This window comes from Scardinius erythrophthalmus (assembly GCF_964197995.2).
Source record: "Scardinius erythrophthalmus genome assembly, chromosome: 13".
In the NCBI taxonomy this organism is placed as follows: Eukaryota; Metazoa; Chordata; class Actinopteri; order Cypriniformes; family Leuciscidae; genus Scardinius; species Scardinius erythrophthalmus.
This window is the reverse complement of record NC_138233.1, coordinates 27810204-27823539: the sequence shown is the minus strand read 5'-3', so window position 1 is coordinate 27823539 and position 13336 is coordinate 27810204. Positions and strand designations below refer to the sequence as shown.

Here is a 13336-nt window from a genome sequence, read left to right as displayed (position 1 = left end):
TCGGCCTCCAAGACAAAATACAATTACGACTTAGTGACCTGATAAATTGGTGAAGCAGTGTTGTCTGAGCAGAGCTTTCTATTTCTCAGAGACTTAAATTAAACTCATTTCTCACTTTGATGTTGTTACATCATTTCCATGCATCACGTTCTGAAGGGAACGAGGAAATTAAGTCAATGGACTCATATTTATCACGATATTTCCTTAAATATACTTAACAAGAGACGAGTGAATATTCCCTTTTATTCTTTTAAGGAAAGTGTTGTGGAATTTTATTCCATTACAACATTGTGAGGTACATGATTACTTATTAAATAAATCAACCAGAAAAAAATCTGATAAAATAAAAATAGAAAAATTCTTTTAAAGGAATCTTAATGCTTAAAATAGGAAGAATCCAACTGTGAGTGCAAAACAGATACTATAATGCTGTTCGAGATTCATTTCTTGATTATGTAACATTTGGCTGAACCTCACAAAAACATGAGAATATTTCAAGTCCATTGCTATTTTTTGCCTTGTGGCACATTTTAGCCCAGATTCCTCATTTTCATTTTTTATGATTCTCATAAAATTCTTATTACTGTAATGTAGTAAACAAAAAAAAAAAACAAAAAAAAAGGTTTTATTGAAATCAAAATAAATTAGTTATGCTGTCTTTAATATATTCTGATTTTAAAATATATGGAAAACAATATTAAAGTATTTTTCGATGTTATTCCTTTTATTCTTATAAAATACAGCAGTACATTTTTATTAAAATCAGAATACAGACATTATAACAAATTCTACCATGATGCACAAATACTTTCCCATTTTTTTAATAAATTATATTTTCACATTACAGTAATGAGAATTATGATCATGATAATTGGTGGGAGAGCTGCTTCATTATCATGACAATATGTCAGAAAGCAAAAAAAAATCTTCCTTGCCCTAAAATAGGCTTTATTTTCTGCCTTTCAGTTTTTGATGAAGCATGTCCAGACGTGTTCTTGACAGGTTTTGTAACATAAACATTCCCTTTATTGTGAAACTAGAATCACATAATCCCTTCTGATTTCAACCCGCTGCTGAGAAACATTATGTGATGCTTTAAACTCTCTGTCCATGACGGCAGCATGCCAAGCTTGTGCAATACAGTGGCGTGGTCGAACTCATCAAACACGTTATTGTCCTCTCCCGGGTCTTCAGCCAGGAGGTACATCTCTCCCGCGTGGATGTCCGTCATGTTGGGCTGACAGCGGAGCGGGTCAAAGCCCACCCATAACGTGTAGCGGTATTCAGTGGAGCGGATGGAGTAGCCCATGACGCGGATGTCGGCGAGGTCGGGAAGGTCAGAGTTCTCCTGGATGGAGTCGGAGGGCCGAGGGAACTGGCTGAATGAGTAGGCTTCTCTGCGGGGGCGTCTTTCTGGGATGCGGATGAGATCGTCAAGGCTAAAGCCCTCGGTGCACAGCTCCATCTTAAAGGATGGCGCGGGACAGCGGCGCAGGGGACGCAGTCCGGCCAGGTTCGACAGGGTGGGGAAAACATCCACCAGCTCCACCACGCTCTCAACTCCTTGACCTGAGAGGTGCAAAGAAGGACAAAAAGGCAAACTATGATGGAAATTCTCACTGTGAGATTCAGATGCATAGCATTATTCTGTAATGATTATGAGAACCAACCATTTTTACTCAAATTTCACAATTAATTATAAAGAAGAGGCAAGTAACACATTGAATTAAATGTGAAATTTGAAAGTAGAAGCACTGAAATAGTTTTTCTTGTAGCCTAAAACATACTCCAATAATCTTTATTTACAACTTTCATCTTTTTTTTTTAAGTGTAAAAACAAAATGGTTAGCATCATATTCAGTGTAGACAGTTTTGTTTCCTTTTTTATATTATATAGGCATATATATATATATATATATATATATATATATATCACATAGACTTCACCATACCTAGAGATTGGCATGGAGTACTTTCCATAAGATCATCTCTCAATGCAAATCAAACCAGCTATTAGGCTAACTGAAATAAAACCATGCCAGTCTCTAGGTATGGTGAAGGCTATGTGATGATGTGGGGCTATTTTAATTCCAAAGGCCAAGGGAACTTTATCAAGATGCATAGTATCCTGGATCCATGAAGTAACTGGCCTTTAAAAATACAAATCTGCCTGCCTCTATGGGACTTTAACATAGGGGTGTCCAAACTTATGCACCCTGTATTTTAAGGAAGAACATTTATTTATTTACCATACATTATTCATTCACAAAGAAAATTGGTGTCCTTAAAGGCTGGATTTTTCCTCATTTTTTAAATTAAGGCATTAAGTTCAATTTCCAAAAGATGATTTTTTTTATTCCTCTTTTTAGTCAACTTTAGCATGGGTGTCCAAACTTATGCATATCACTATATATATATATATATATATATATATATATATATATATATATATATATATATATATATATATATATATATATATATATATATATATATATATATATATAATTCAATCTGAAATTATGGTATAAAATAAAACTGTATGAAATCAATGACTTATAAGCATTGATTATAAGCATAAAATGCAATATTGGATGATTATATACACTAACTTTAAAAAGTAAAAACAATAATATTGTGAACTTTTGTAGCAATTTAACTGTTATTCTATTTTAATACATTTTTAAATGTAATTTATTCCTGTGATGGCAAAGCTGAATTTTTATCAGCCAGACTTCAGTGTACTGTTGGGGAAAGTTACTTTTAAAAGTAATGCGTTACAATATTGTGTTACTCCCTAAAAAAAATAACTAATTGTCTTAGTTACTTTTTATGGAAAGTAGTGATACATTACATTTGTGTTCCTTTTTCTCACCTGTGCTGGGCTTTCTTGTTTGTTTTTTAATAATAAAAATTCTATTTTTGGCAAATGTAAAGGCTTTTTCACAGCAAAAGTGAAATGAATAAACCTCAGGCTGAAGGAAATGAGAGGAAGAAGGAAAAGAGTAGGACGCAGGAGAAGAAAGTTCAACACTTCATCAATAATAACAAAAACTAAAACACAAATGTGATGTATATCTAAAGTTATTTTTGCTTATCCGTATGGTTGAATTGGATCATGGAAGGTCAGCAGCAAAGATATTGAGTAATAAAGTGAGATTAAATACATAAAGTGTATTTGTGTTATTTAACATTTAATAATTGCAGAATACTGAATCTGTTTTTGTGCAAGTGAGATAAGTTTGTGGAAACAGTCATGTTTTTTTCGGGATTCTTTGATGAATAGAGACATTTGTTTTGCCTTGATTCCGGTTTCTAACAGTGATTCTTCTAATTGTGCAATTAACACAGAATTATAAAAATGAAGCTGAAATCACGGTGACGGTCTGAGTACAATCCACATTAAACAGCCAAAGGGCTCATAACATGTCTGTCTTTAAACTGTACACATTATTGCTAAAACATTTCTTTATGGAGTAAATTAATGTTGTCGTTGTTGTTTTTACTTATGAAACCCAAGTGTTGCCATAACAAACCATAAAATATAAATAAATGCATAAAATCCTCACACTGAATTCAGCCACTATTCTGGCCCCAGCTCTGAAATTTCCATGACATTTACTGATACGGTTACTGAATATAGCACAGTTTATTAGAGCAACAAGCGGCAACAATCCAGGGCCCACAGTGAGAGCAATAACTCTCAGGACTTATTAGCTTCTCTATGCTGTGGCATTATCATTACAGTCATTACTCCAGCTGCTTATGCTCAGTGTTTTCTAAAGATTGCCACAAATGTGCACTTGAGAGCTGAAAGCGAGAAACACCACCAGATGCGAGCGCTCTCGGTAAAACCTTTGCACTGCACAAAAGCAAATATAAGAATCAAAGCTCTAAATGGGCCGATACTTTAGCCATAACATCGTTTCCAGTAAGTTGATATCACGCGCTTGAGTGACTTCGGTTGGAGTCTCGGATTCTTGTGAAGGACCCTTGCGGTCTTTTGCGTGATGACAGCTGCTTTGAGTAACATTACCTTTGCCAAACTGCTCCCGTGTGCCCTGAAACACGTCGACGAAGGGGAACGTCTTCTCCCCGGGCCGAGAGAGAGGCGAGGTCACACCTGGCTTGTACACGATCAATGGCACTCGGGTGGCCACATCAAAGTTGCTGTATTTGGCCCACTCGCCGTGTTCTCCTAATGACCAACCTGAGAGAGAGAGAGTTAACCGTGAGAAAACTGCTCCGAGTCACACGGAGCGAGCAGTTCAAACGCTCTTTGAGGGCAGTCTCTCTCATTTAAGGTATTACATAATTGTGGCATAACGAATGAACGCAGAAACTAGAATTAAAAAGGAGTCAAATTTGACTCATTAGCTTCAAGATTTTTAAATGTTAAATAAAATGTTATTATACAACATATGGGGTATTTCCAGAAACATTAGATATTGAAATAGCACCAATAATGTGCAATATGTATTTAATTTACAGTATTTGGCAAGACTTTCATTCGTTAACAACTTTAGTTAACATGAGCTAAGAATAAACTGCAATTTTACAGCATCAATGTTAATCACAACACTTATTGATACATTTTTAATAGCAAAATTTGAATCTGTTAACATTAATGCACTGTGAACTAACATGAACATGAACATTTGAATTAACCAACATTAACAAAGGTTAATAAATGCTGTAAAAATATATTTACTAATTGTTAGTTCATGTAAATCAATGAATTAACTACTGTTAACCAATTAGTAAAATGTTGCCATGCATTTATATATAAATGTTGCAGCTGCTTATTATAATTAATGTAATATTGTTATTTAAAAATTGAATAATGTCTAATGTAATATTTTAAGAACATTTTATACTATTATAGTATACTATTATTAGTAGTAGTAGTATAGATCTTTTTAGGATGTTATCTGTTTTGTTCATGTCAGGGATATTATTATTTTTATTGAAACATATTGTAGCTTGAAATAAAATAAACGTTAACTTAAATAAATACAATTTTAAATAACTTTAATGCATTTTATCTCAGCTAATGTTGCCAAGGCAACATTTGTCATTTTTATATAGTTTAGCCTGATGTACTAAAATAACTAATTATAATAATTATTATAATAACAACTATAGACATATTAAAAAAAAAAAAAAAAAAATTAAAACACACACCAGAATTGCTAAAACTTTAACTGAAATTAAAAAGAAAATATAAACATAAAATCCAAAAAAAAAACTATAATAGTATCTCATTGATACTAAATCAAACCTGCTTCATGTTGCCAATATTGAATTTCTTTGAAAAAAATATTATCTTGCTGTCATTTCAATCCAGCATTGTGGGCCAATTCAATAAAAAAATAAAAAAATGCATTAAAAGTGAGCCTATTATATTCAGAATTTTGCACTTGCACAACCTTGTATAAGAGCCACTTAATGCACTGCATGAATGTTTGCATTATGACAAGAAATAATAAAAAAAAAAACGTCAGCCATATGACCTACTGAATCGACAATTCAAAATGCAATTTATGCTAAATGAAACAAAAACGTGACAGCGTCATTTCTGAAAAGAACTTACCAGGATGTGAATTCAGAATAATATGGAAGCCAACAGATCAGACTGAAAATCTCAGCATTAATATAAACCAAACGCATCAATACTGCCATCTAATGGATGTACGGTAACACTTTACAATAAGGTTCATTAGTTAACTACCTTAGTTAACATGAACAATTCTTCTTCAGCATTTATTAATCTTAGTTAATTTCAACATTTACTAATACATTATTAAAACCAAAGGTTGTATTTGTTAACATTAGTTAATGCACTGTGAACTAGCATGAACAAATAATGAACAGCTGTATTTTTATTAACTAACATTAACAAAGATTAATAAATACTGTAACAAATGTATTGCTCATTGTTAGTTAATACATTAACTGATGTTAACTAATGAACCTTATTGTAGTAGTGTTATATAGTGTTACCGGATGTACAATCTAACAACAGGCTGAATTGATTCTTCAACAAACCGTGATCGGAGCTAAACACCACTATAGTGTTCTTGGCGAGGCCGAAATCATCAAGGGCTTGCAGAATTATTCCCACCTGAGCATCCACATATGACACCGAGGCAAAGTAGTGCTGTCGGATCAGCAGCTACAAGATGAGGAGGAAAAACGAGATCAAATTAGCCATAACAAACCAATGATATACTAGTACAAAATCTCTAAGTGTGACTATTGTTTTTCTGCATGGTACCTGAAAGTCTTTAGGAATGGGGCCATAAGGAAAGCTCAGATTTAACGCCTGAACATCTTCCCTCTTGCGGATGTCAGTCCAGGGGTTGTAGGCCACATCAGGGAGTTTCTTAGGAACATCTGGGTCTGGAGCCAGAGTCATATTCTCAATAGGATACAGCTTTAGATACTCCTATAAAAATGCCCAGATTTAACAGCTGCTCATACAGTATGTCATATGCTTCTCTAAAAACAAACACACACCCGTGGGATTCTGAAAGGAATATGAGGCTTATAGAAACCAACAGCAAGGAAGAATGGATTCTGGGAGTCCTTCACGGAGTCCAGGAGTCGTACGGCCTCTGCTGTATTCTCCATGTCAGGAAGGGTTCCTAAAGGCATCTCGGACACATCCACGGGACACAGTAAATTACTGTGAAGTGTGCCATCTTTATCTTTGCAAACCTAACAGATGAATATAAGATACTGGTCATTGGTAATTGCGACTTTTTATCTCACAGTTCTGACTTTATTTAAAAAAGGTCAGAATTGTGAGAGATACGAGGTGGAAACAAGTGAGAATTGCCAGATATAAACTTGCAATTTCTTTATTTCTCACAATTCTGAGTTTATCTCACTAAATTATTTCTATAGTGAGATATTGTGGAGAAAAAGTCAGAATTGTGAGATTTTAATTGTTTTATTCTGTGGTGGAAACAAGCTTCCATAGGAAATAAACATTACAATCATTTAGATACCTATTTGTAACTCACTAAATGCAACTTAATTTTTGTCCTTTTCTTATCAAGCTAACAAGTTGAATTATGCTCTCATGAACTTTATATTTAGAAATTAAGTATTCACATTTTTTAACCATATTAAATGTTATTTATATTTAAATGTGGGTAATTATTCTATAAAATATATTTTACACTGAAGGTGATCCATGCTTTAACTTAAAGGGATATTTCCTAAACCCCAAAATGGAAGTCAATGGGTGCCATCAACTGTCTGCTTACAAACATTCTTCAGAATATCTTATTTTATGTTCAACAGAAGAAAGAAATTCAGGTTAGGAACAACATGAGGGTAAATTATTTAAATGATGACAGAATTGTACTTTTTTGGTGAACTATCCCTTTGAGTATAATGTCTGACAGCATTTTCTTTACCATTTATTTTTTATTACATTCATTATTTTATTTACTTGTTGTACTTGTATCTGATACTACCTTAATTTGCACACAGACCTTAGAAACACAAGAAGCTCTCAAAGGATTATGTGACAGATTAACCAGCAGGTGTCAGAATTGTATAAAAGTGAGAGGGATAAAATAATGTATAGGCTACTTTTTTTTACTGGTGTCATAAGACATTTGGCATTATCAGGACCCACAAATATTCCCCCATTGCATTAATTATACTATATATAATGTTGAATATATAATATTCAACATTATATATAGTAGTTTAATGTAGTACTGACACTAAAACTCATTTGTACAGTTGAATTTTTCACACACAGTAACTATACACAATACATATTGTCACTATCCATGACACATATTGTTGCATTTTTGTATTGTAATATATTTTGACACGATATATTGTTACACCCCTAATATATATATATATATATATATATATATATATATATATATATATATATACACAGTGAGGAAAAGTTGGAAGTCCCACTTGGAAATCATGGAGGGGTCTGAAATTGTCATTGTAGGTGCATGTCCACTGTGAGAGACATTATAATCTAAAAAAAAAAATCCAGAAATCACAATATATGATTTTTTAACTATTTATTTGTATGATACAGCTGCAAATAAGTATTTGAACACCTGTCTATCAGATAGAATTCTGACCCTCAAAGACCTGTTAGTCTGCCTTTAAAATGTCCACCTCCACTCCATTTATTATCCTAAATTAGATGCACCTGTTTGAGGTCGTTAGCTGCATAAAGACACCTGTCCACCCCATACAATCAGTAAGAATCCAACTACTAACATGGCCAAGACCAAAGAGCTGTCCAAAGACACTAGAGACAAAATTGTACACCTCCACAAGGCTGGAAAGGGCTACGGGGAAATTGCCAAGCAGCTTGGTGAAAAAAGGTCCACTGTTGGAGCAATCATTAGAAAATGGAAGAAGCTAAACATGACTGTCAATCTCCCTCGGACTGGGGCTCCATGCAAAAACTCACCTTGTGGGGTCTCAATGATCCTAAGAAAGGTGAGAAATCAGCCCAGAACTACACGGGAGGAGCTGGTCAATGACCTGAAAAGAGCTGGGACCACCGTTTCCAAGGTTACTGTTGGTAATACACTAAGACGTCATGGTTTGAAATCATGCATGGCACGGAAGGTTCCCCTGCTTAAACCAGCACATGTCAAGGCCCGTCTTAAGTTTGCCAATGACCATTTGGATGATCCAGAGGAGTCATGGGAGTAAGTCATGTGGTCAGATGAGACCAAAATAGAACTTTTTGGTCATAATTCCACTAAACGTGTTTGGAGGAAGAAGAATGATGAGTACCATCCCAAGAACACCATCCCTACTGTAAAGCATGGGGGTGGTAGCATCATGCTTTGGGGGTGTTTTTCTGCACATGGGACAGGGCGACTGCACTGTATTAAGGAGAGGATGACCGGAGCCATGTATTGCGAGATTTCGGGGAACAACCTCCTTCCCTCAGTTAGAGCATTGAAGATGGGTCGAGGCTAGGTCTTCCAACATGACAATGACCCGAAGCACACAGCCAGGATAACCAAGGAGTGGCTCTGTAAGAAGCATATCAAGGTTCTGGCGTGGCCTAGCCAGTCTCCAGACCTAAACCCAATAGAGAATCTTTGGAGGGAGCTCAAACTCTGTGTTTCTCAGCGACAGCCCAGAAACCTGACTGATCTAGAGAAGATCTGTGTAGAGGAGTGGGCCAAAATCCCTCCTGCAGTGTGTGCAAACCTGGTGGAAAAACTACAGGAAACGTTTGACCTCTGTAATTGCAAACAAAGGCTACTGTACTAAATATTAACATTGATTTTCTCAGGTGTTCAAATACTTATTTGCAGCTGTATTATACAAATAAATAGTTAAAAAATCATACATTGTCATTTCTGGATTTTTTTTTTTTTTTTTTTTGATTATGTCTCTCACAGTGGACATGCACCTACAATGACAATTTCAGACCCCTCCATGATTTCTAAGTGGGAGAACTTGCAAAATAGCAGGGTGTTCAAATACTTATTTTCCTCACTGTATATATATATGTGTGTGTGTGTGTGTGTGTGTGTGTGTGTGTGTGTGTGTGTGTGTGTGTGTGTGTGTGTGTGTGTGTGTGTACAGCAGGACAGCATGGGTTTGAAAGCACAGACATTGAGGAAGCACAGACATCCACACTAACTCACACACTAACCTTCCTCTTTTCATATTTAAAAGAGGGTGGATGATACGGCGGTACAGACCAGCTGTACGGGTAATCATCCGAGTGGTTGGAGGCAATGCCTTGAGGACGAGCGCGTAAAAGAAACAATATTAGATAAACATCAAACCAGACAGTTAACACATGAAAGGGTTACAGGGCAATTCTCATCAAAAAGAAATGCCAAAATGAAAAAGAACAAATTTGGCATAACAAATTCTACTTTTTTAGGATTTTGTGCATTTTGACATCATGCACACAGTACACCATGTGGTCTAGTTACCAGGATGGAAGACTTTTCCCACTGATAAAGTGGTGTATCCATTAGACTTGAAGTATTGAGGGAGTGTAGTGTAGTTCCCTGCATGAACTCTCCAGTATGAGTTGAAATCATACAGCTTTGTGGTGTCTGGTCTTCGACTTGTCAGGAAAGACACCCTACTAGGTCCACAAACAGCTTGCTTTAAAAGAACATAATAACAATGTACACCTGTAACTTAAATGTACACTACTAATAAAGCTTTATATAGTATCATGCATCTTTATGTCTTTCATGACCAATACTTCAACATACCTGCGCATAGGCGTTATGAAACACCGTGCTCACAGATGCAAGCTGGTCGATGTTTGGTGATTTGACCACTGGATCAGAGTAGCAGCCTAAAGTTGGTCTCAAATCATCAGCAAGTAGATACAAAACGTTGAACTTTTTGCAGTCTTTTGCAAACACAGCTTGCTCCGAGTCCGAAACGTGTAAAATTAAAACAAACATCCACATCTGAGTATTTACAAACATTATGTTAATATATGTGTATTTAATAAAGCGATATAAAGTCTAAAGTCAATACTATCACATCTGCATCTTTCTTTTTGTCCAGCTACTTCCAGTGTTTTTTGTTTTGCTTCCTGGTTTTCATAGACTGGCTGCGATCAGTGGGACTGTCCTTAAAGGCGCAGTACACGTTTTTCTCTTGTTTGTCTACTGTAGTCAGGGTTGGTAGCAGAGAAAAAAAGGCTTGTTTAAGCTGCACATTTTTTTAAATAAAATGCATCTCAGTCAGAATAGAGAACAATACAGTACTACATATAAAATATTAGATCTCCCGATGTTGACAACATTTAATGTATCTTACAGCCAATGTGTTTGGAAAAGCGTTTTAATCTCTGCATTTTAAATTTGAAAGCAACATCGCCTGCATTGTCTTTTCAGTGGAGTGCATGAAAATAATGATATTGTTTTTGCATTGTGTCGGAATTTACGCAGGTCTTATGCAATGTGAAAAGAGTATTGATGTAGGCTAACCTATTCTATTCCATAAATGTTTGGTTAATGCATTATAACGTGAACCAACAATGAGTAACTGCAGCATTTATTAGCCTTTTACTTAATAGGAATGTTCGTGTTCATGTTAGTTCACAGGGAATTATAACAACTTCTGCTAAGATTTTTTTTATCTATTTTTTTGCTAAACTTTCATTAGCTAAGATTAGCTGATATGCTTTAATTAAGATAAGATAAGCTAATAAATTCTGTAGATGTATTGTACTTCATATTAACTAAAGGGTTAACAAATAAAACCTTATTTAATCTTCAAACCGTCTCTGGTGACTATACTAAAGGGAATTCCACAATGTCAGCACTTGTTTTGCCCCACCTTCACAGAAGAACTGCGAAAACAGAAAGAGAAACCAGTTCAACTACGATCACAAGTTCACACAATTTAGCGGTCTTGATTGTTTTGTTTTGCTTTTTTCACAACATTTTCGAGTCATCATGGGTAAGACAAATAATAAATAATAGCCTACCTTACTTAATGTGATACTAATAGTAAAGCTAATTACACAAATTTTCTGTTTTTAAATAAATTATTTATTGACTTTTTAAAGGCTTTCAGACGATACTTGCCATGTTTTCTCTAGCATGCATTTATGGAGACATCATGAAAATAGACACCACCGGCGCTTCAGACGTGACAGCAAAACAGGATAAATTAACCGTAAAGGGTATGACTGACTATCTGTGTCCAGTAACCAAACTTTGCCATTATATGAACCACATTGCATTTTATGTTAACAGTGATTTATTCTTTTCAAAGGTGTTGAAGCCTCCAAAAAGCTGGCTGAGCATGATCTGGCCCGCATGGAGAAATACAAGAGTATAATCACTAAAGTTGGCAGAGCAAAGAAGATGGACCCGGCTGTGATCGCGGGGATCATATCCAGAGAGTCCAGAGCCGGAGCCGCTCTGAAGGATGGGTGGGGCGACCATGGCAATGGCTTTGGTCTCATGCAGGTTGGTTAGAGGAATAGATCTAGTCTATTTGAAAACAATAACTCCAGGACAGAGAGAACTTAGTATGAGGGATATACTCAAGTGCAAGTGCACATAAGATGACATTTAGGGTGTTTAAACTAAATCAGAAAATAAAATGGAAATACTTTTTAGAGATAATACATGCAAAGTTTTAAGAAAGCATTAATTTGTAATATATATATATATATATATATATATATATATATATATATATATATATATATATATATATATATATATATATATATATATATATATATTGCATTAAGGAACCTAAAAATAATGAGCATTCGTTGGACTTTTGACAGTTAATGAGAAAATGTTGGATAGTTTGGAGGGATTGGGAAGTAACACAATATCAACCGCATGAATTCAACATATCAAAGCATGTACACAGTTTGTCAGGCCAAGCCTCCACCTAATGAGCCAATCCGAAGACTTGTGTTACATAAAAAGATGATGTTGGGATGTTGTTTTTTCAATGATTGTGTAAACTTGATTCAATTATTATGTAAACTTGATTTTCCCAACTTCCCTTTTCAAAGCAACAGTTCCCCTGCAGTGCTTCCTTAATTTGCCACATGTTGACCCAATTTATTCATCTGTAACATATTTAGTTGTTATTCTCTTTATTACTGATGGTTTGTTTTTTTCAGGTTGACAAACGCTACCACAAGCTAGTAGGTGCATGGAACAGTGAGGAACATGTCACACAAGGAACTGAGATACTCATTGGCTTCATTAAAGAAATTAAAGCAAAGTTTCCCCAGTGGACCCAAGAGCAATGCTTTAAAGGTCGGGTTAGGATACACTCGTATCTCAGATTATCCATAAATTAACTTTAATCCATATTAAAACTTTAATTAACTTAAAATTAGTGGCTAAGTACACAAGGTCTTGCTCTTTCCAGTTTTTTAAGATTTTTGTTGATTTATTGATTAATTGGATTGTTGAATTTAACTGTAAAATGTACATTTTGAAGATTTCACAAAGGTTTTAGAAGTAATGTTAACTTTGCAGAATATAAATGCAAATAGTATGTGATCGCCTAGTTTGATTTGAAGTGAGTGTTTCATGTGTAATTTATAATGTCTGTTCTAGGGGGAATATCAGCCTACAACGCAGGTGTGAAGAACGTCCGTACATACGAGCGCATGGACGTGGGCACCACAGGCGGTGATTACGCCAATGATGTTGTGGCCCGAGCCCAGTGGTTCAAAAGCAAGGGTTACTGAAGAACAGCAGTTATAATCTTATAACCAAGTGAACCACTGTTCACTGTTCTGTATTCTGTTTTTCTGTATTTTTGGGAATGAAATAAAACTCATTTATTCATTTGA

At 35.1% G+C, this 13336-nt stretch overlaps 2 protein-coding genes across 4 annotated transcripts; one reads left to right on the top strand and one right to left on the bottom strand.

Moving 5' to 3' along the window:
- Nucleotides 1–223: 223 nt before the first annotated feature.
- Nucleotides 224–10604, bottom strand: ids (iduronate 2-sulfatase). 2 transcript variants are annotated; one of them, XM_081382168.1, is made up of 8 exons: nt 10257–10604; nt 9966–10143; nt 9677–9765; nt 6520–6720; nt 6278–6448; nt 6049–6175; nt 4037–4210; nt 224–1569 (listed from the first exon to the last, which is right to left on the bottom strand). In XM_081382168.1, the coding sequence occupies exons 1-8, from the start codon at nt 10476–10478 to the stop codon at nt 1043–1045; spliced, it is 1689 nt and encodes a 562-aa protein (XP_081238294.1). In that variant the 5' UTR covers nt 10479–10604; the 3' UTR covers nt 224–1042. The 2 variants fall into 2 exon arrangements, with proteins under 2 accessions (XP_081238294.1, XP_081238295.1); XM_081382169.1 differs by having other exon boundaries at nt 6562–6720; nt 10257–10590.
- A 743-nt stretch (nt 10605–11347) lies between these two features.
- Nucleotides 11348–13336, top strand: LOC308700633 (lysozyme g-like). 2 transcript variants are annotated; one of them, XM_081382335.1, is made up of 5 exons: nt 11348–11460; nt 11603–11686; nt 11779–11975; nt 12653–12791; nt 13098–13336. In XM_081382335.1, the coding sequence occupies exons 1-5, from the start codon at nt 11457–11459 to the stop codon at nt 13229–13231; spliced, it is 558 nt and encodes a 185-aa protein (XP_081238461.1). In that variant the 5' UTR covers nt 11348–11456; the 3' UTR covers nt 13232–13336. The 2 variants fall into 2 exon arrangements, with proteins under 2 accessions (XP_081238461.1, XP_081238460.1); XM_081382334.1 differs by having other exon boundaries at nt 11570–11686.

What these genes read in the sequence shown, in the direction of transcription:
- ids (XM_081382168.1), bottom strand. Translation starts at nt 10,478, where the DNA reads ATGTTTGTAAATACTCAGATGTGGATGTTTGTTTTAATTTTACACGTT. An exon ending in CCATTCCTAAAGACTTTCAG is followed by an intron (nt 6,176 to 6,277) that starts GTACCATGCAGA and finishes CTCATCTTGTAG; the next exon opens with CTGCTGATCCGACAGCACTA. An exon ending in GGTGTTTAGCTCCGATCACG is followed by an intron (nt 4,211 to 6,048) that starts GTTTGTTGAAGA and finishes TCTCTCTCTCAG; the next exon opens with GTTGGTCATTAGGAGAACAC.
- LOC308700633 (XM_081382334.1), top strand. An exon ending in ATGGCTTTGGTCTCATGCAG is followed by an intron (nt 11,976 to 12,652) that starts GTTGGTTAGAGG and finishes TGTTTTTTTCAG; the next exon opens with GTTGACAAACGCTACCACAA. An exon ending in CCAAGAGCAATGCTTTAAAG is followed by an intron (nt 12,792 to 13,097) that starts GTCGGGTTAGGA and finishes TGTCTGTTCTAG; the next exon opens with GGGGAATATCAGCCTACAAC.